We start from the raw sequence: 23626 nt of genomic DNA, 5'->3' as shown, positions 1-23626 counted from the left end.
GTTGTGTTTTTTAAAGGGTGAATTTTTGACTCAACAGACCTTTAGAATAATTAAAGTGGAGGGCAGAACTCTAGAGTCTGGGATTGTTAACAATGTTAATATTGATATACCTGAAAAAAAACGTATTTGCATCAACAGTAATTAAACAAACAACAAAAAAGCCTGATCACAGGCTCCTCAGAGAACATTTTCATTTAATTCTCTGTTAGGAATTTCAAGTCTTTTATTACTTTTTGGTCTTTACATCAGTTATTGTACATCATTTGCCTTAGAGTTCAGTTTTGTATTTTTATTTCATATTTATTGCCGTAGGATTACATATTTTAACATCTGCCTTGCTGCTAACTTGCCTCTCCAACCCAAATAAAATTAAAGTAATTAATATGAGCATGTTATTAACATTAAGTTTTTCATGTACATTTCCTAAGTGGTCAGACAGATTTTTTGGGGGTAAAGGTCGTTAGCAGGCAGGTTAAGTTTACACTTTGACAACTTCAGCCTGGAGCAAGTCCCTGTTCAGCTTCTGAAAACAGGAATCTCTGTCTAAGAGAATTACTATCCCTATAACAACTTCCATGGACAGACAAAACAAAACAAGTTTCCAGGAGACATTTTAATGTATGAACCCAACAGGTTATGTTAACATGTGCAACATTTTATGCAGAGTTTGGCAGAGAAACTTCCACAGATGGTTTCAGGTAACAAGGAATCTCCTTCATTCTTCTAAGATATTTAAAACAAAACAAAAATATCTAAAACTAAGCCTCTTAATTTTGTATCTACTGTACATATTTGTATAGAGCAAACAACTTAGTAGTTAACAACTTGTGCCAGTTACAATATTTCCATAGAAAGGGGGGGGGAAAAAACAAGCAACCCACATCATCACATTTGTCAAAACCACTGTTTTGAGTTTTTTTAATCTAAATGTAGAATTGTATCCAACTTCAATATAGTTCCAGCTAACAAGATGTTCCCAAGCCACACCTATATCATTAATTTTAAACAGTGTTACACCTGATTAACTTACTGCATAAGAAGCAACTTGTATAGGTCTGCTTGAAATAGGTGAAAGGAATCCTTGTGCAGCTGTGTTGTATTCAGATGCTTATTTCTCAGTGGAAAAAGCCCTCTTCATCAATGGTGGCGGGGCTTTGCCAACATCAAACATCATTTCCAAAGGAGGGTTATTGAGACAGCACCAGTCAGGTATACGGCCTGTCTGACTGTAATATTCCTTGGACACTGAACGGCTTCCAAGTATGTCCTGAAGAGCTCCAAAAATGGCTCCTGCATCATAAAACAAAATTTCACATTAGTTCTCATCACACTGAATTTCTCTTTCCCCTGCTCGGTTGCGGGAATCTCCCCTAACTCCTTTTCAACCCGCCAAAGAAGAGATAAAAGACTGAATATACTGGGTCTAATCCCTTTCCCTCTTTTATGTATTGTATTGCTTCATTCCACACCCTTCATAAGTGACTGAATACAAGATCCATATGGGCTTTCCTGTGAGTAGTTTCCTGCCAGAGGCCTTTCCCTGAAGCTATAACTCCAAGTGCTTTAAACAACAGGTACCATCAATCCCATGGGTAAATGAAATGCTCCCAGAAACTAAGCACTGTGGGAAACTCCTAGCATGGCACAACATGCATGAGAATAAGTTTGTACGACTCGTGGAGAAAAGTAAGTCTATGTTGGTTAACTGGCATCTCTTTCTGATGAGGAGCTGCAGACAGGCTGATGACACCCACAGTATCAAACATTTGCTGTCCTGTGGCACTCACTTTCAAACCAGACTTACATTTATTACATTTTGTTTCTCTAAAATTCTACCCTAGTTACGTACAGAGGCTTAGTTTATTAGCTGAAATGTACATATTATAAATTCAAGAATTCTTGTCAGAAGAAACTTTAGCCACATGGAATTGCCATGAAATGCGTCTCTTGGCCCTTCCCTTTCCCTGATTTACAACAGAGCAGGTATCTGGGAGTTGTGCAGTGAGTTAGCAGCCTTTGCCTAGCCCATGATTGGCAGCTTTTAAGTCAATAACTGCCTCCCACCTCTTTTTTTTTGGGGGGGGGGGGGAAATCAGGGCCCAACTCACTCTGATCCAGGCTGCTACTGCTCCCCGGCTGGCTGGGGCTGGAACTACCGATGCAGCAATTAGAACTCCTGGCTCACAGTGGTCCATGCACATCCAAGGGAGACACTGCAGTGCCAGCTGGAGAGGAGCTATGAAAAATCCGGCCCCATAGCAAATGGCACCCCTGTCCAGCAAGTTGTGCTTTGTATGGTTGCTTTGCTGGTGCCACCACACGGCATGAATGGTGTACTGCACACCTGAATCAACAATCCCTGTCGTACACACCACCGCTTCAAATTTGATGTTGCTGCTTTTCAATGATCTGCTGTCATTAGTGGGGCAAATCTCCTGCCCTCCAAAACTCCAGGAGGCAGCTTTGCCCCACAGGACTTTGACATGAGGCACAATAACTACAAAGAGCTCAGATGTAGTTTACACTTAGCAATGTTTCAAAGAACTATTGTCATTTGCTCCTTCCAAATCCCATAGTAAAACCTTGCTTTTCCCTTCATACCTCCGACTAACCCCAGTGTCATTCTTACCTCCCAGCCAAGCCACACAGTTGGGTTTGGCAGGTGGAGTGTGAATTCTGAAGGTCTTAGTGGCAAGTGCTTCTTTGTATTTTGGTTTATCGACCAGGTACCTAATTTCAGCCATTAATCTGTGTAGGAATCCTGGCAACATAGCAGTGCCACCAATAACTACTAAGTTCTCAGCCAGCTGCTTCCTGGTGTCTATTGGGCACTGGTACAAAAGAAAATTGAAAATGTTTAAATGAAGTTATATGCACAGCATTCAAAACACGTCAGAAATGTAGCGCCTCTCTTTACAAGTGACACTGGTATGTATTTCTGTTAACGTAAGCACAAGACAATATACACTATGTGCAGCAACTCATTTGTGTTTTTATCTAGGCCTGCTACCCCTCTCAAGGTGTCCCATGCTGCAGTGACCCTCTCCTGTGGCAGAAGCCTGATTGACCTATCCCTCCAGAGCCATTGCTTGCTTGGTCAGAGGAAGTCACTAGAGAAGAATGTAATTTGAACCATCCCAGTACCTCTAGATCAAGGAACCCAAAACATTGGGAATTATTTAATGGGATCAATTTTTATAACAAGGTGAACCCTAACTTGAAATAATTGCCTTACAACATCCAAGTTTATTGTGCTAGCAAAGAATTACTCATCTGCAAACTTTGGTTCAAACAATATACACCGCTACCTGACTATAACGCCACCCGTTATAACACAAATTCTGATATAACGCAGTAAAGCAGTGCCCCAGGGGGGCGGGGCTGCGCACTCCGGTGGATCAAAGCAAGTTCAATATAACGCAGTTTCACCTATAACGCGGTAAGATATTTTGGCTCCTGAGGACAGCGTTATATCGAGGTAGAGGTGTATTTGTAACTGCAGAAACCCATCTTTAAAATATACATAGAATGAGATGTAGTTTACATTTGTACTGGTCAAACCCACATTCCATATTTTTTTTTCCTAACTAGACAAAGACATTTCATCTTATGATAAGCTATCACACCTCAAGAGAATTTCCAAGTCAAAATAAAAGATCTTAAAAGAGTGAGGAAAGTAATAAAAATGCTGACACCTCTTGAATTATAGCACTCGAATTTCTAAGAGTACACAATATGCTTTAGTTTCTCACCTTCCCTAAGCCAGTCATGAGCCTGATTCAGAGAACATCTTACCCATACACGGTCCATACTTATAATCGGCGAGACTGCCCAAGTGAATGACGGTTTGTAAAACCAGGCTCTATGCAAGGCCACAGCAATGCATGCAACTATTTATACTGGTAGAGATACCTGAATAAGTGCATCCAGTATTAAAGTGGCAACAGATTTCTCTTCATTATCCTGCTCAAACAGTATTTCAACAACTGAGTCTCTGACAAAATAAAACAAAGCAAGGAGCATTAGCAACAAACAGCCTACCAGTATGGTGTCATTGTTTCCTTGTGTTCCCACCTATTGTCTTTCATCTTTCAAAGAGTTTAGAGTCTTAGTGTAACAGGGACAGTTTTTGTTATATGTTAGTACAGCACCTAGCACAATGGGGTCCTGGTGCATGACTGGGGCCTCAAGGTGGTACCACAAGCTGTCATTATATTGCGAAGTTTTAGGGGCCTCAAATCACAAGATCAAAGTGCAATGGTTCATTAATGCCCCTAAACACACAAATAAGTTTTACCAGCACACAACTAAGGCATCATTTCTAATGGTTTATTTCAATATTCAGGCATCTGGGCACTACTTTAAACACAACAATAAAACAACAACACATTTTAGTTATAATTTTTCTAACCTGATTGATCCAACTACATGCAGAATCTTCTCTCCATCTAGAGGGTAATCTACATCTGGAGGTGGTGAAGGACGCTAAAACAAAACACACACATATCATCTGAAAGGCAAAAAAGAGATCTCCTTCCACTTCGAAGAGGAGGAGAAACATTTACCCTCCACCTACCTCAGCACTGCCATCCATGTTAAACTTTGCTGCCTGGATTTTCAGCCCACGTTGGAGATCACTCACAAAACAAGTGCGGACTTTATAAAAGAAAAAGAAATACAAAGACTACATTTTTATGTATACAAGATATTGCTACTTGCTGTGAAATACTCTGACACTACTTATCAGAACTTAGGCTCTGGTTGGGAAGTAGCATTCATACCACAAATATGCTGCACTAGAGAGGATTTTCTTCTTGAGGAACTAAATAGCTAGATCTGAAGTCCATGGAGAGTTATCAACTCTGCCTTTTTGTTGCCAGGAGGTGGAAAGGATAGTTTACTGCATTTGAATCAACAATTCCAGTCTCAAATTGGAAGTTGCTGTTTTGTAAATGGTCTGCTATTATGTGGTGGTGTTAGTGGCACATATCTCCTGCTCTCCAAAACTCCAGAAGGAGCTTAAGAGCCAAACTCCATTTATACCTTTAATATAGAACAAACAACCATTCTAGCAAGTAACATCTTATATCTGGTTAAAAATAACGGTGTGAAAAAGACAGCCAATCAGAAAGCTGCATTTCTGTCCAGAATTTTAAAAAGCCATTTCCATGAATTAATTACATGTAATAAAATATTAGCAGTGTTTAAAAGGTATGGAGCATCTTAAGGTATCAAGGTGCTTGACATGTGGTCTTTCCCCCTTGTTTGGCCCAACAGGTAGATACTATTTCTGTTAAGACTGGCTGTTAATAAGCCATAGGAAACATTCCTTAAGTTCATCAACCATTTTTATTTTCTATTAAAAGAGTTGTAAAGTGGTTTGGGATGAACTGCATATAAAGTGCTATAGAAAAGTTACTATAGCTTTTTAATGACATATGCCCAAATTTTTGAAGTGTAAATTTATTAAGGTGATTAATATTTCATACCAGATCCAATATTCCCAAACACCTTTTACATGCTATTTTCAGTTTTGGTGAAGATACCATATTATGTGGCAAACACAGAATATGCCTAGCTAAATCATTTTAAGCAAGAACTAACAATCAGTCAGAATTTCTCAGCAGTAACAGTCTTTTTGACCAGAAGCAATAGAAATGTGATGTTGCCTAGTCTGTGGAAGTTAAATCTGCTATTAATCAAATGTAGGGTACATACTGTGTGTTTCTATAAATAGTCATCAGAAAAAAACAGAACACGAGTATTTAAAAATGCAACACCATATTAACCTAAACTGCTGATGGATGGATACACAAAACTACCCAATATCCTTACATTGTGTTTATATGCAAAAACACAACACTCAGCTATATCTGGACCAATACCTCAAGTCTAATCTCAGAAGATGGATGCAATATGACCCGCAGAACACCTACAATATGGACAGTACTTCAAGTTCTTCTGCTGATATAAGAAATATGACAAAAGGGAATTTAAAACAACAGAATCCCATAAATTTGCAGTGACAGGGTATTGTAAATGTAGTGACATTGTTAAATTGATCTCTGGGGGGGGGGGGAGTGGGAGCACAAAATAGGGTTTCTTGAAGTAAAGAGTTTTACCTTTTATATCCTCTACAATGTCTTCTGGAACTGAGCCTAAAAATAGTTAATAGTTTAGTACAGATCTTCATTAAGTAAAAATACAACTTGCATAATCCAACTAATAATTGAAGAAGTGTGAATTTAGTACAGAATTTAAACAATAACTTTAAAAGATTTGCTAGAAATAAACAACTTTACTCTTGGGGAAGAAATCCACATGAAAAAGAGAACCTGTCTTACATTTGGAAACAATGTAACATGCTCTTCTGACTTCAAAATGTAACAGACAAAGAATACAGCACTAAACTTTATTTCAAACCAGTTAACAGTGGTTTGTCATGGAAGTCACATACTAATTAATTTTATACTGGGAGAGGAGACATGGAACCAGCAGCACGTTAAACCTGGTGGAGAAACATTAATTTATTCTTTCTGATGTTAGCAGCATGAAAGGAAGCAGAGAAGGAAGCGGGATTAACCCACTGTCCCCAGTAGGATTGCCTAAAGAGGAACACATTTATGTTACATCAGAAATACACCTTACCCATCACTGATGGGAGTCTTTGTCCTTTAGCTACTCCTGTGTCAACACTGCATTGCTCCAATAACTGATTCTCCAGCTCCCTAAAATGTTGTAAATATAAAAAGTCTATAGTTACCACCCACTAATGATCCTATGTATTTGCACCATGTCAACGCTACGTTATTTACTTCCTTCAGTAACACTTTCTTTTAAATAAAGACCGAAATAAATCCAATTTCTAAACTGTTATTTCCAAGGTTCCCATCATATTTCCACGGCCACTACACATTTACAACTTTAGAATGGGATGGTAACACGACAGGGGTTATAATCCAATTTAATTATATTATAATAAAGTAATTGACTAAAGATTAATTTTCACAATCAAATGGCATCATCAGTTGACAGAATCATCTTGGAGGCATAACTGTAAACTTACTTGTGAATTGCTTTTCCTCCTAGGGGAAGGGCACCCCAGCAACTCAAAACTGGGATTCCCTCATATATCTATAAGCTGCTCAGGAAATCTCACTATTTTATAATGTGTTTTCCATCTGAAGACACAGGGATTGAAGGCATTTTTCTTCCTCCTTTCCCTGCATCAGTTATAAATATTTCCAATAGTCAATTCTGTCCAGAACTCTCATTAATGTGTAGTATGTGAGGGAGAAACACAGAACTGTCAAGCAACAGAACACAGATTATGTCTGTTCCTATCCCATCCTTTGGAAAGAGCACAGGTCTAGGGATTTTCATGTAGTAAATCAGAATATTGTGATATTCTCCACTCTAAAACAGCAAGCCAGAATACTATGATCAAAGCTAAATTGCTGGTCTGTCCCTATTCTTGTCTATCATATTTCAAGTCTATAATAAAATAAGCTACTTCTTGTTATAGTTTTCCTGCTGAAGATTTGATTTCTGGATTATTATTCAAGGATACAGGCAGCACCAGACTTTCTGCATATCCACAGTCTAAAACCATAGCAGAATTAATCCCAAGTGTCAGAAGAGACATCAGGTGACTTGGGGCAAACAACACAGAAGGAACCTGTAATGAGACCAAAACAATTAAATTCAGTGCAAGAAAACTTGAAGGTTTATCATTTTCATTCCCCCGAATTTCCTATAAAAAACGAAGACTGAACAATCAAGTACTGAACTGCCTAATCTTAATTCAGGATTTAATCTAATGTGATGATGACCAACTAAATACAGCAGCATACTCAAATTCATTCCCAACACGTTCATCGCTACACCATGTCCACATATGTGCTTAATAACACTGAATAGTAACAGAGGGTTTTAAGAAAAAGAAGTAGTGTGTATGGAACATAGCTTAGGTCAAGTCACAGTTGACTACAGAAGGCCAAACGTAGCTCTTCATAACATGTTGCGAAGACATGAAGAGGTGAGCAAAGGAGACAAAGTTTTGCTGTGTGGCCAGTGGGATCATGCTCTCCACTGTACAAACACTGATTAAAAGCCAGTACTAGGAAGCGTTAGTCTCAGAGCAAATCAACAGCTCTTTTGGCCACAAGGATCACATTGCAATATAGGTAAGAAAGAGGGAACTCTAAAAGGAAATGGGAAAGAAGGAGCTCAGACCATATAGCTAGATGAGAGCCCCAGCCTTGCCCTAGAAATCTCGCTCTCAGGGTGCTGACAACCCCATTGGCAAATACCCTCCCCTGAACTCTGGGGAAAAGGAAAAGTAATTCCATAAAGCTTTAATTTACTGGCAACAGTATGGTGTAATTAGATCACAAGATAACTATTTAAAAATGCTGACCTTGCATCAAATGTCACATTTATTCGGAACACCACGAATGGTGGCCCTACACATGAAGCAGGGCTCACCTTACATGGCTACCAGCAGGTTTGTCATCATAGAACCAGGCCTCAAAACCAAAGTATGGACCTCTCCCTGTCACCAGACATTTTGGATAATGTTTAAAGCAGCTCTGTGCTAAGTTCATTATCTGTCATCCTCACATTGCAAAGTCATCAAAATGAAAGGCATTTCTCCTCTTTTTTAACTTTCTGTAAACGGATTAGAAAATCCACTCACCTCACACTGCTCATCAAATTTAAGGTGGAAAAAAAAAGATTAAGTATACCAGGAAGGAATTATACAGAAATATAATCTATGACAGTTTAAGATTAGTTATAAAATTAGGCTGGGGAGGCAAACTACTTATTTGCATAGCCTTTAATAGAAAAATCATACCAATCTGACCTATATGAACGGAAAGTTTATGGCATTACCTTGCAAAGTGTTTTCCATTGACACTAGGATCAGAATTAGATTTAAGGAAGAGTCTGATCTAACAAAAAGATTGATTATGTGAAGGACACAAATATCAGATAAGTTCCTATCTAAGTGAGTACAGCCAGAGTTTAGGTCACATGCTAGGCAAAGATATTGGCTTATGGTAAAAGAATCAAGACTTGTGTTGAGAGAGAGCACTAAGAAATGTTTAAATATAGACTCAGGTTTCTGGCAGTGCTCATTGGGATTTATTGGTCCTGTCAAAAATGAGATGACGTGAGCTATTTTTTTGCCAAGTCAAAAAAAACCCTATAGGTGATTCTTGCTAATATATGCTATTTAGATAACTGATATTTAAATGAGTCAGGAAAAAATCCCACTGATCTCTACCTCCCTATCTTCCTCTTTTCACTTTCATTCTTTTCCCTTTATCCCCACTCCTTTGTCCATTCCCACATGCCAAGTATAGCAATGGCCACTAGTACTATTGCTAATATCCTAACTGATTATTCTACATATCCTACATGACAGATGGTTTTCACCCAAGAGTTCTGAAGGCACTCAAATATGAAATTGCAGAACTGCTAACTGTGGTATGTAACCTATTGCTTAAATCGACCTCTGTACCAGATGAATGTTGGATAGCTAATGTAACACTGATTTTTATAAAAGGCTCCAGAGGTGATCCTGGCAATTACAGACTTGTAAGCCTAACTTCAGTACCAGGCAAATGGGCTGAAAATATAGTAAAGAACAGAATTATTAGACACAGATGAACATGATATTTGGGGAAGAATCAACATGGCTTTTGAACAGGGAAATCATGTTTCACCAATCTATTAGAATTCTTTGGGGGGGGGTCAACAAACGTGAACAAGGGTGATCCAGTGGATAGTGTATTTGGACTTTCAGAAAGCCATTGATAAGGTCCCTCACCAAAGGCTCTTAAGCAAAGTAGGCAGTCATGGGGTAAGAGGGAAGGTCCTCTCGTGGATCAGTAACTGGTTACAAGACAGGAAACAAAGTGTAGGAATAAATGTTTTTACAGTGGAGAGAAGTAAAAAGTGGGGTCCTCCAAGGATCCGTACTGGGACCAGTGTTGTTCAATATATTCATAAATGATCTTGAAAAAGAGGTAAACAAAGATGTGGCAAAGTTTTCAGATGATATAAAATGACTCAAGACAGTTAAATCCAAAGCTGAGTGCGAGGAGTTACAAAGGGACTCTCACTAAACGGGGTGACTGGACAACAAACTGGCCAATTAAATTTAAAGTTGATAAATGCAAAGTCATTCACATTGGAAAACATAGCCCCAACTATACATACAAAACAATGGGGTCTAAATTAGCAACTACCACTCAAGAAAGAGATCTTGGGAGTCAACATGGATAGTTCTCTGAAAACATCTGCTCACTGTGCAGCAGCAGTAAAAAAAGCAAATAGAATGTTGGAAACCATAAGGAAAGGGGTAGATAAGCCATTACATAAATCCATGGTACGCCCAAACCTTGAACAGTGTGTGCAGTTCTGGTTGCCCCTTCTCAAAAAAGGTATGTTAGAACTGGAAAAAGTACAGAAAAAGGCAACAAAAATGATTAGGGGAATGGAACAGCTTCCATATGAGGAAAGATTAAAAGACTGGGGCTGTTCAGTTTGGAAAATAGACGACTAAAGGGGAATATGATAGAAATCTATAAAATCTTGAATGATGGGGAGAAAGTGAATAAGAGTTATTTACCCCTTCACATAATACAAGTACCAGGGGTTACTCAATGAAATTAAGAGAAAGTAAGTTTAAAACAAGCATAAGGAAATACTTCCTCACACAACGCACAGGCAACCTGTGGAAATGATGGCCGGGGATGTTGGGAAGACCAAAAGTGTAACTAGGTTCAAACAAGAATAAGGTAAGTTAATGGAGGATAGGTCATCAATGGCTACTAGCCAAGAAGGTCAGGGAGGCAACTCCATGCTCTGGGTGTTCCTAAACCTCTGACTGACAGAAGCTGGGACTGGACGACCGGAGATGGATCACTTGATAAATTCCTGTTCTCTTCATTCCCTCTAAAACATCTGGCACTGGCCACTATCAGAAGACAGGATACTGGGCTAGATAAATCACTGGTCTGACACAATATGCCCATTCTTATGTAATCAATTAAGACAACGAATGCCAATAGTTAGGGAATACACGTACCTCAAAATACTTGAAAAGTACTCTAGTGAGTGTCTCTCTGAAGTGTGAGGGGCATAGCACAGATTCCACTATTACAACGCGACGGTCTCTGGGATTCACCAGCAGATGTCTGGAAAACAGCACATATATTTGTAAAGAATTATAAACTGAGACTGTTAAATCTAAGCATCTCTTATGGGACCTGATACAAAACTTGAAAGAAGGTAACTACTTTTTTTGAAAATTATTTCAGCCAAAATCATAATAAAGAATAACGTGCGCTTAGATAGCACCATCCACCCCACACTTCAATGCATCTTATAATGAAGCTTCACAACATGCAGGGAGGTAGGCATTATTCCAGATTTACACATCAGGAAACGGCAGTGCAGGCAGAGGTTACAGTCTTGTCTACAAACGGATTATGCACCTCTAAGCGTATTGGTCTGTGTGCAGGCCACCCCTCAGTGACTTGTCCAATGCCACGGTGCATTTGTGGAAGACCTAAGACTATGACCCAGATCTCCTCACCCACAGTCCTGTGCTTCAACCTCTAGCTCATCATCCCTCACAAAGTTAAAAGAAAAAGGGGAATAATTTGCATTTTCTCAAAACGATAATAAAACCATCTTCTAGTTGCAGAAAGACGTGTCCCCAGCATGCCAGAGACTTTGGGTCAGAAACAGAACAGCACTGGTAGAGGACAGAAAGAAAACCAATAATGCTTGAGGGAGCGAGGCAGAAGTCCAGTAACAAAAGTAATGTTTGTCCACAACAGGAGTCAAGTCATTCTGTATGTGGATGTGAGTGGGACATGAGAGCACTAAATCTAAGTTCATGAGGACATTTACACCAAGGGGAAGATGTGTTCTATTCAAGTAAAAAAATATAAACCTACAGAATTCAGTGATCCCATCAGGCACATTAGAAATCTCAAACTTTGAACATTTGGATCCAGACGTCCAAACCCTTGTTCACATCAGGCCTGGTTTTTCCATTTACCTCAATGGGCTTTGGAGTCCTGCGAGCAGCCCCATTGAAATCAGTGTAACTCCACACAAGAATAACAATTTTCAAGCTCAAGCTATTTGTGACCATGTCACAGTTAACAGTTGTTTTATTTATTTAGATGATTTTAAACAATAAGATGCATATCCAAGGCTCTAGGTGCTTATCACACATTAACAACACAATTCAAATTTTAGCAGCATGAAATAATTGTTTCAGCAAGAGCTCAGCCACCTAGCCATCTCCTTCCCATTCTTTTACCGTTTAGGAAACATAACATCAGCCTTCTCCAAAACCCCTATCAAAACAAAGATCTTTTGCAACATGCTCAAACAAAAGCAGCTAATCAGAGAAAAATATTCCAGTGCCTCTTACCTGAAATACAGCATGTGAATAAATTCCTTCAGATATGAATACAGCTCTTCTGTGTTAATATTATACTGAACGACTTTGATAGGCTGCAAAAATAAAAATGTATATTAAAATGTTATATATAGCCAGTATAAAATTCAAAAAAGATATTGTTATTGACTTTAAGAAACACTATTTTCCATTGTTTGATGTATTAACGCACATCACAAAATTATCCAACAAATTATTTTACTTGAATCAATTTTGAATTTTTTTTTTCTTTAAAACTTGTCATCAATTTTAATGCTGAGGAAAGGTGTCAAATTGACAATTCTGGAGACTTACATCCCCAACTAAGAGAAAAAGCATAGTACAGGTGGAGGCAATGTGCCTCAAACCTGACCCTGTGGTTATGTCACCACTGCAATTAAACACCAGAGGCTGGCCCGTGTCAGCTGAAGCAGGCTCATGGGACTTGGGCTGCCGAGCTATAAAACTGCAGTGAAGATGTCTGGGTTTGGGCTGGAGCCCAGGCTCTGGGACCCTCCCAACTTGCAAGGTCCCAGAGTCCAGGCTCCACCCCATGCGTCTACACTGCAGTTTTATAGCCTCACAGCCTGAACCCAAGTTAGCTGACATGGGCCAGCTGCGGGTGTTTAACTGCAGTGTAGACATACCCCTAGAGACCACCTCTAAGGGTAGGTCTACATTTACCTCCGGGTCCGGCGGTAAGCAATCGATCTTCTGGGATCGATTTATCGCGTCTTGTCTAGATGCGATAAATCAATCCCGGAAGTGCTCGCCGTCGACGCCGGTACTCCAGCTCGGCGAGAGGAGTACGCGGCATCGACGGGGGAGCCTGCCTGCCACGTCTGGACCCGCGGTAAGTTCGAACTAAGGTACTTCGAATTCAGCTACGTTATTAACGTTATTAACGTAGCTGAATTTGCGTACCTTAGTTCGAAGTGGGGGGGTTAGTGTGGACCAGGCCTTAATGTACCAATTAATGCCAAATGTGGTGGTGTGGACACTTTGCATGAAGTGCTCCAATCTTGCAAAGACTTACACATATACTTAACTTTATCCACGGATAATCATCTTTTTTAATTCAACAGGATGATTCACAGGGCACAAACATATGCATACATCTTTGCAGAACTGGGGCATAACTGATCAACTGGATAACTCAAGAGATAAATAGTCTTAAATATTTGAAAGGCCCCAAGCCTACCAGCTGTTCTGTATATGCGGACTCCTGTGTTTGCCATGGAGACCCATTGACTGAACACCTTGTAGGATTAGAGCCTTAATTTGTAAGTAATATTTATGTAGAAAAAGAAAGTTTCCTGAGAATTAACAATTTACTGGGAGGAATTTATAGCCCAAATCACAACAGAGAGAACATTAATACCTAGAAAACAAGGTCATCATGGCTCTTCCAGGTGAAACATTTTGTTATTTTTAAAAGTACTTTTGAGGATTATTCTACTTATCCTGTTTTGTGTGTGAGGTGGCAATTGTCAAATCCATGTTTGGCAGTTCCAGACACTTTTATATCCATCAGCTTACCCTATTAATATACTATATGGTCCCAAATTTCTAATTTAGGGATGTATCCAATTAATTTTTCATTTGCAAAAGCCAGCTCACTTTATGATTATTCATGTAACAGAACCATAATTGTCCTCAATATGAGGTCAATTTTCATAGCAACTTATTATGGCCTCTTAATAGGAACAGCTAAGAGATAATGGACATGGTTTATGATGGAGGAAATAATGAGACACATTTCTGTGATGTTTGAAGATACATATTTAAAGTACTTCTTAAAAATAAAAATGTAACACAAATAACTTTTGAATTTGTAGATCTTTCCCAATAGTACATTTTAAAAAATGTTACCTTAGGAATGTCAGGTTTCTTTATTTCACTAGGAATAATGCATCTTGGTCCTGTTTCTCCTGCAAAACCACATCTGAACAAAAATATTTAAAATTAACTAATTACATATATGTATTTCACATTTAAGAACTACCAAGAAATTAATGATCTGGTATTTCAAATAGTAAAAGTGGATTGATAATCAAAACAATTTAATCTGAACATAATTTTTAAAGTCCATAGAGGTGTTTTATGTATGATTTACTAGGGCCAGGTCTACACTGCAGACTTCTGCCAGCACAGCTAGGCTAGTTAGTGGGGTGAAGGAGTGAGATCCCTGAGTAACATAGCAGTGCTTGCAAAGGCCATAGTGTAGATACTACGCTTTTACTGGTATAGCTTGTTTTGCTTGTAGGGATTGGTTTTATTATACCGGTACAAAGCACAGTGTTACCAGTATAGCTGCGTCCACACCAGGAGTGCTTTGCCAGTATAGTATACTGGTATTCTTATAATGGTAGAGCGCTCATAGTGTAGACTCAGCCTAGGTAGTGAGTTCGAATTAGCAGGATTCCAAGCCAAGATTTAGAATAGCTAGTCAAGTTAACTTTTCATAAACGGATCATATATAAAAGGACAGCAAGTTCTAAAGATTAAACAAAAAAAAAACAGATGCCCTATGGATGAGGTTTTAGGAGTTCCCAATGCTTTACATTTTTTTTGTCTCTTTTGAAATAAATATTGGAAGTTCAAGCACCATTTGGTAGAATGCCTATCCATGATTTCAGAGTTTAATGTTTTTAAAGTAAAGAGGTCAATAAATATATTTTGTCTTGGCATTCTGATACCATGAATGCATCCAAACAGTTTCTTGAATGGGGACTATTCTAGAGAAAAACAGCCAGACTTCAGAATATCAACATTGATACATATGTAGAGGATTTAACAAATCCTTACTATAATGTTATTTTGGTTATATATTTAGACCCCAATGCTGCAATCAAATCCACATCACAGACTCTTGCACCTGCAAGGATTTGATTGCAGAACTAAGGCTTTAATTTTTAATAATCATATACAGTCATGTGGAAATCAGTACCATCTGATCCCAAGATCGGTGTGTCTAAGGCCACAATCCTACAACTGCCTTCACATGAGAGCTTATGCTCTGGCATGGAGCCCCAATGATATTACTGGAGCTCCATGCATGCATCTGGCAGCATAGAGGCAGGTGAAGAACTGGGCCTAATGTAGTACAGCTGCAAATGTGGCATAAGTGTAAATAAATGACTTTGTTGCAGTTATAGGGCCCAATGTCGCAAACATTGCACGAATAAAAATTACTCCTCCAAGCAGGTCCACTGAAATCAATGGAACTACTCATGTGAATAATATAGTCACTTGCTTAACTGTTCACAAGATCAAGCCCATAGTTATCTTCTTATTTTAAGTGAATACTGTGCATGCAGAAGACACCAGCATAAAAAAGAAAGGGTCTGGAATTTGGCACTGATAATACAAAAAGGACACTTTTGGGTGGTGGATAGAAGGGGGTATAAATAGTTTTACATTGCAGGTATCAGACATTTTCTTTTGTAAACTGGTCTAAGAATCATTCTACTTTTTCACATTTTGATTTTCTTAGTTAGAAAGTGAAAGGTAAAGCTTACATTTAGGCTTTATTTAGACTAGAAAAAAAAAGGTGTGTGTGTATTTTTAATCAAGTAGCTAACACAATTTGTCTACAATAAGCGCTAAGGGGCGTTTCAAATCATGTTAGTTTGATCAAAAAAGAAAAATAAAACTTAGGATATAGAAGGCTTCAAATAAAAATCTCTCAATATATGAAGAAAGTTTCTCAATATATTAATTCCAAAATGAATCAGACATCATATTTGAAAGCTAAATTAATTGAGTAATGACCACTTTCAATTGAAACTGTTCACAATTTAGAATAGCAGAGATTGAAACAATTGAATCCACTTTAGTGTCCAAGCTAATGACTACAGGCACAATTTTGCTCCCTTTGAAGTCAATGGAAATTTCGCCATTTACTTTAGTAGGAGCAGGATAGGGTATGGGGATGATATTAGCCTCCTTTGTAAAGTGCTTTGAGATCTGCTATATAAGAGCTAGGTAGTAGGACTAGTAATTTTTATACACTGAATCCTGAAAGACGCAGCCAAGTTTAGTTCAGAACCTCAAGAATAGACTTCATGGATTAGTCCAACTGCCTGAACTGGTCTCCTCAGTAAAACTAAGCCGATTAGTTTTAGTAGAAGTATAAACTCACATATAATATGCATTTGATGAGAGAAAGCATGATTTACATAATAAATTCTAAGGTATTTGTGTCAAAATATTTTACAACAGTATCTTCAAGTGACTGTGTTCTCAGTTTAGCCATAATCCTGCAAGCTATTCCACGTGGTTTGACAGCTGAACGCACACACAGCCCCACTGACTCAGGGTTCAGATGCTCAGTTTACAGAATCTGGGGCTTCTAAAAGAAACATCTTTGTGCCATAATTATTCAAGTCTCACTCCCAAGCATGTTCTGTGAAGTGCTGAGTGGCCTCACCTTGGGAATTCAGACTCAGACTTGAGCAACTCATAGGCTTGAGCTATTAAAAACATAGATTAAACTATAATACCAAGTTAACATACCATGTTTTACTTTACAAATATGGATTCATCATCAAAGTTCAACAACACAACCAGAGCTATTAGGTTGTATTCAACACTTTGTTAAGGGGCAATTGCCATGGCACTTGGGTACCATAAGTAATTAGAAACTAAGGCCCCGATCCTGCAAACACTTATGCATGTGCATAACTTTACCCATGCAGGTAGCCCCACCGACTTATCACATAACACGAGAACTACGGGTCACCCGATGAAATTAACAGGCAGCAGGTTTAAAACAAACAAAAATAAATATTTCTTCATACAATGCACAGTCAACCTGTGGAACTTGTTGCCATGGAATGTTGTGAAGCCAAAAGTTTAACTAAGTTAAAAAACGAATTAAATACATTTGGAGGACAGGTCCATCAATGGCTATTAGCCAAGATGGTCAGGGATGCAAACTTGTGCTCCCGGTGTACCTAAATCTCTGACTGCCAGACAAAGTGGGTATTCACCCACGAAAGCTTATGCTCCAATACATCTGTTAGTCTATAAGGTGCCACAGGAGTCTTTGTTGCTTTTTACAGATCCAGACTAACACAGCTACCCCTCTGATACTTGTCAGAGACAGGATACTAAGATAAATGGACCATTGGTCTGTCCCAGTATGGCTGACCTTACATTCTTAAATAAGGTTGGCAAATTCAGACCAGCACTGTGTATTGCCTCCTTTAATCTCTCAAATTCCCAAATGATGTGGGTCTCAAAACAATCCTACTGTTCGCATACACATGACTAATTAAAGAGACAATGCTGGGTAGCTTATGTCCAAAACTGAACTCTAAACAGTTAGAAAAGTTTTACACCATTATTAATGGAAATGTTTACAGATATTTATTGTTCAAATCCAAACTTTCACCTATAATATATGCAACCCAAACATCACTGTATCATAGTGCTAGTGCAGGAGAGCCAAAAAATGAAACTGAGTTGTTTATTATCACTGTCCAAGGTATGTCTAATAGAACAAGTAAACAATGGCAAGGCATGTGTAATATTTTGTTTAAATTTTAATAATTTAAAAGGTGTTATTAACAATCAGGGGGTGGATTTTTTTTCTTAGATACATTATTTTTAAACCTGACAAGATCTGTTTAATAAATTAAACGTCACCTGGAGTCAGAAGAGCTAGGTAGTAGTTTGGGGGTAGAAGAAAAATCAGGATGCAGAACTGCAATTAACACTAAAAGATTTTTCTGCATCTGGATTAGGAGTAATGACATCATTATTTGTGTAGGTATTCAGAGACACAAAGCGGATGAGAGAATATATTTTATTGGGCCAACTTGGTGAGAGAGACAAGCTCCCACATTTTACAGAAAGGTCTTTCAAGTCACATTCACAAATTCAGCTATTTTAAGGCCAGAACGGACCATTATGATCATCTACTGATCTTCTACATAGCACAGGCCAAAGAACCTCTCCCGTCAATTTCTGCATCAAGCCCATAACTTGGGTTTGTGCTACTGCATCTCTCTTAGAGACATCATCCAGCCTTAACGAAGAGTCAAGACGTTCATCGCCATGGTACCCGAGTACCAGGCCAGGGTTGTTGCGCCTCCTTTGAGACGGTGACAGACCAGCCGGGCCCCCCAGACGCGCGCCAAGCACCGGTCAGGGCTGGGCACAGCCGGACGTGTGGGGACACAGCGTTCAGAGGGCAGGGAATGCCGGGCACATCCCCGCCCGCCCGCACGCGCTGCCGCATGTCGCGACAGGGCGGAGTTGCTGGGGACACAGGGGCAGCCCCACCTGCACCCCTACCAGGGGCATCGTGTGGAGCGGGGAGTCAGCCCGCAGCGAGCCCCGGGACCGGGGGAAGGGGCTGCCCGCCGCAGCCAGCCGGGCCACTCACTTGGTGAACGATTCTCCCAGGTCTATCACCACCGCCGTCTTCTCCCCGCCGCTCCCCAGGCCCTCGTACAGCGGCATTGTCACCGGCTGCAGGGACCAGCGCCCGGCTTCTACCACAACAAAGGGGGCCTTCCGCACTGAACGGCGCAGATCTCGCGGCTTGGGGGCCTTCTACACCGGCCGGCGCAGATCAAGGCTGTCCTTGATCCTGCCTGTTCTCAGGTTTAATCCCTCTCTCGGGGCAGCGGGGCTTGACACTTTCAGAGGGAGCTGAGGTGATTCTGCTCGTCCCTTTCTTCTTTCCCTGCGCTAGAAACTGTACGGCTCTGGCCCTGGCTGTTTTCAGGCATGCAGTAGTCACCTTAAGAGAGGCTATGTGTAGCGGTGGGGGAAAGGCGGACAGAGAGAGCAAGAGAGGGCTTTGGGGGAAAGGTGCTGGGGGTGAAAGAGAGAGGGCTCTTGCGGGAGAGGATGACAAGGATGGTCCCTGGGGGAAAATGATGGAGGGAGGACGGTTGTTTTGAGGACTGAGACCCAAGTAGGAGAAAGGGGAGTGATGGTGATTCATGGGGTGGGAGATTGTGTTTGGAGACTGGAGCATAGGGACCTGTTAGCCTCCTTTGTCCCCGCCCTCGAGGTGGGGTAGAGTGAGGGATGATCCAGGTTGAAGAGATTTGATTTGATAGTAATAAAGGGGGTGGGGGAGTCAATGTGCTAGTGGTTAGAGCATAGGACTGGAAGTCAGGATTCCTGAATGCTGTTCTTCCTGGCCCTCACTCTGTGATCTTGGAAACGTTTCATTTTCCTACTTAGAACTTAGGGGAGTTGTAGAGCTTAATTAACATATGCAACATGTTTTGAAATCTCAGGTGAAAGGTGCTGTATAAATACAAAGCATGGTATATATGCAATACAACTCCCATTTCAATCTTGTATAATGGAAATACAAATATTGTTGCCAACTCTTACAATTTTATCACAAGTCTGGCGCTGTTTGGTGTTTTCCAACTCCTGGAATTGTGATTATATGAAACTTTCAGCTTTCATTTTAAAAAAAGGAAAAAATAAGTTGCTAGTCCTCACAGTTGTAGAGAAAAGCATGAAAATGTGAACCCTAAATGCTCAAAACTCAGAAAGCAAATTGTAAAAAAGATATATTATTTTAAGATCTCATGATTGATACGCCAATCTCATGATTTTTAGGATCTGACATGATTTTTGAATGCTTGGGTTTGGCAATGCTAGAATATTATTTCATGAGATTATGATATTATTATGATTGGTGTTCCCCCAATGCCTGCAGAGTTCAGGGGTTCCCCCACCACCCAGGGCAGCTGGGACCTGTGGGGTACCGTGCCGCCCGTAGCAGCTTGGAGCTCCCGGGCCGCCAGGGGCACCCGGAGTACCCTGCAGCTCCCAACCACCCCAGGCTGAAGTCACGGACTCTGTGGCTTCCGCAACCTCCGTGACTAAATTGTAGCCTTACTTATGGGGGTGCTGGGTAATATTAATGGTCCATATCTGAAGTCATTTGAGCAAGAGTTTCCTGAGATGCAGCCCTTTAAAAACAGCATTGTTCAGAATCAACTTAGTTCTTCTAAATTTTTTTGTGAATGCCTGGGGCTCAAACTATGGCTCTGATCATTCCCCAAATGATCTCGGGCCTGGTCTACACTAGGCGTTTATGTCGAAGTTAGCGCCGTTACATCGAATTAACCCTGCACCCGTCCACACCGCGAAGGTATTTAGTTCGACATAGAGGTCTCTTTAATTCGACTTCTGTACTCCTCCCCGACGAGGGGAGTAGCGCTAAATTCGACATGGCCATGTCGAATTAGGCTAGGTGTGGATGGAAATCGACGCTAATAGCTCCAGGAGCTATCCCACAGTGCACCACTCTGTTGACGCTCTGGACAGCAGTAAGAGCTCGGATGTTCTGAACTGCCACACAGGAAAAGCCCCGGGAAAATTTGAATTTGAATTCCTTTTCCTGTCTGGCCAGTTTGAATCTCATTTCCTGTCTGGACATCGTGGCGAGCTCAGCAGCACTGGCAACGATGCAGAGCTCTCCAGCACTGATGGCAGTGCAATCTCAGAATAGAAAGAGGGCCCCAGCATGGACTGATCGGGAAGTCTTGGATCTCATCGCTGTGTGGGGCGATGAGTCCGTGCTTTCCGAGCTGCGATCCAAAAGACGGAATGCAAAGATCTATGAGAAGATCTCTAAAGACATGGCAGAGAGAGGATACAGCCGGGATGTAACGCAGTGCCGCGTGAAAATCAAGGAGCTGAGGCAAGGCTACCAGAAGACCAAAGAGGCAAACGGACGCTCCGGATCCCATCCCCAGACATCCCGTTTCTACGAGGCACTGCATTCCATCCTCGGTGCGGCCGCCACCACTACCCCACCACTGACTGTGGACTCTGAGGATGGGATAGTGTCCACGGCCGGATCCTCGGACATGTTAGCGGACGGGGAAGATGAGGAAGGAGATGAGGAGGACGAGGCAGTCGACAGCGCTCACAACGCTGATTTCCCCGACAGCCAGGATCTCTTCATCACCCTTACAGAGATCCCCTACCAACCCTCCCCAGCCGTTACCCCGGACACAGAATCTGGTGAAGGATCATCCAGTAAGTGTTGTAAACATCTAAACATTTATTTGTAACAGAACATGATTATTAACAATTTAAAAAATGGGTTTCTCATGATTAGTTTGATTAACTTAACGGTTCAGTCATGGGCAGTGCAACTATTTGAAAAAAATCTAGCAATGTCCGGTTTTGCATGATTGTCCTGCCCAAGCCGCTCTACTGTTTAGTCCCTGCTACTGCAGCTACAGTAAGATGCGGTCTATATGTCCGGGGATGGAGCAGAAATCCTCCTGGGACATCTCAAGGAAGCTCTCCTGCAGGTAATTTGAAATCCGCTGCATTAGGTTCTTGGGGAGAGCGGCCTTATTGGGTCCTCCGTAGTAGGACACGTTGCCGCGCCACGAGACTAGCAAGTACTCTGGAATCATTGCTTGGCACAGCATGGCGGCATACGGCCCTGGTCTTTGAAGGCTTTCCCGGAGCATTCTCTGTCTGTCGCTCTCAGAGATCCTCATGAGGGTGATGTCGCTCATGATGACCTGCTTTGAATGAGGTAGGGGAATGTTAGTGTTGGGACTGCTTTACCGTTCCTTTACAGAACTGTAACCGCTGGTTTGCAGCCACGCGGTGGAGGCGGGAGAGGGTCAGCCGAAAGGGATCGTTCCCGGGGACAGCCGCGAGGGTGTGGGACAGGAGCAGACTTCCTGCTTGCCGGATTGCTGGCAGCAGGGACCGACATTGATTTCAATGTGAAATGAGGCCATTGCTAATATTAAAGTTTTAAGCTGCCACGAATCTACGGCTTACCATGTCTGCGTGCAAGAGCAATTCCGTTGTCCTGACAGGGTTCTCAAAAGTGCTCTGCAAAACCCCAGACACTGAATGCGAAGGCCGAGAATTCGACCTTGTGCTGAGTGCGCATGTGATAGGTGCTGTGCATGGTCCTGTTCACAGAGAAAGACTATGTTCTTTGTTCACAACTACATTTATCTTTCTGAGGAATTCACTCCCTTTTTCCCATTCCCACAGCCCCATCTGCGACTGTCTCACAACCTAGCCTGTCATCACACTCCCAGAGGCTAGGGAGGATTAGGCATAAGAAGAAGAGGACACGGGAGGACATGTTCTCAGAGCTTATAGCCTGCTCCCGAGCCCAGGCAGCACAGCAGACCCAGTGGCGGGAGAACTTGTCCCAAATGCACCAAGCCAACATGGATCGGGAGGAGAGGTGGCGTCAGGAAGACCAGCAGGCGACTCAAACCCTGCTTGGACTACTGAGGGAGCAAACGGACACGCTCCGGCGCCTTGTGGATGTTCTGCAGGAACGGAGGCAGGAGGACAGAGCCCCGCTGCAGTCCATCTCTAACCGCCCTCCCCCGCCACCAAGTCCCATACTCCCTTCACCCAAAGTGCACAGAAGGAGAGGCGGCAGAGTCCCTGCTAACTCTCACTCCACCCCTGCAGAGAGCTCGAGCAGCAGAAGGCTCTCATTCCCCAAAGTTTGACAAGTTCTTTCCTTCCCGCCTGACACAAGCCCCCGTCCAAGTTTCACTTCCCAGTCCCATGTGTAGTTGATAATAAAAAATATGTTTCTGTTAACTACTGTTTCCATCATGTTCTTTTGGAGGAGGGGGGGAAAGGGGGTTGGTAATTGGACAGGACAGTCACCTTTGGCAGGGTACATAGTCGGGGGCAGGCACAGCAGCAGGGCACATACGTAGTGCAGTGATGCAGTGACTACTTACCCTGGTTAGTCTGGGAGGTTCTTTTCATGTTATGTGGTGGGGGGTGGGTTGCTCTGTGACTTTGTGTCAGGGGAGGGCAGTTAGAGATCTTAAGCGGCGGTCCTTAGGCAGGATCACAGAGCCACACAGCAGGGGATCTGTAACCGTCCCACCCCTGCCACAAACTCACATAGACCCCCCATACACACAGTCCGTATCAGGAGGGGTGACAGGCTCCGTTGAAAGAACCATCCCACCGCAGCGGAGCCTGTCAGTCCTTGAGTTTAGAAGCTGCATTCGCGCGACTACACTACACCCGCTCCGCACCACAGTCTGCGTCCCAGTTTTAAAAAATTCCCGCGAAAACAGTATTAAAGAAAACGGTGTGCTTTAACAAAGTAGAACTATTTTTATTTTGAAACGTGTGTTGGAAGTGGGGTGAAGGCTT

At 41.5% G+C, this 23626-nt stretch overlaps 1 protein-coding gene across 1 annotated transcript; it reads right to left on the bottom strand.

The window, feature by feature from the left end:
• Positions 1 to 594: 594 nt before the first annotated feature.
• On the bottom strand, positions 595 to 19019 carry ACTR10 (actin related protein 10). Its single transcript, XM_034769023.1, has 13 exons — positions 18861 to 19019; positions 14339 to 14411; positions 12461 to 12543; positions 11099 to 11207; positions 7571 to 7678; positions 7067 to 7134; positions 6649 to 6728; positions 6123 to 6158; positions 4577 to 4656; positions 4412 to 4485; positions 3913 to 3994; positions 2630 to 2831; positions 595 to 1290 (listed from the first exon to the last, which is right to left on the bottom strand). The coding sequence occupies exons 1-13, from the start codon at positions 18935 to 18937 to the stop codon at positions 1109 to 1111; spliced, it is 1254 nt and encodes a 417-aa protein (XP_034624914.1). The 5' UTR covers positions 18938 to 19019; the 3' UTR covers positions 595 to 1108.
• Between the last annotated feature and the right edge of the window lie 4607 nt (positions 19020 to 23626).

This window comes from Trachemys scripta, chromosome 4 (genome assembly GCF_013100865.1).
Source record: "Trachemys scripta elegans isolate TJP31775 chromosome 4, CAS_Tse_1.0, whole genome shotgun sequence".
Taxonomy (NCBI): domain Eukaryota; kingdom Metazoa; phylum Chordata; order Testudines; family Emydidae; genus Trachemys; species Trachemys scripta.
The sequence above is the reverse complement of the archived record's forward strand: the minus strand, read 5'-3'. Positions and strand labels throughout refer to the sequence as shown.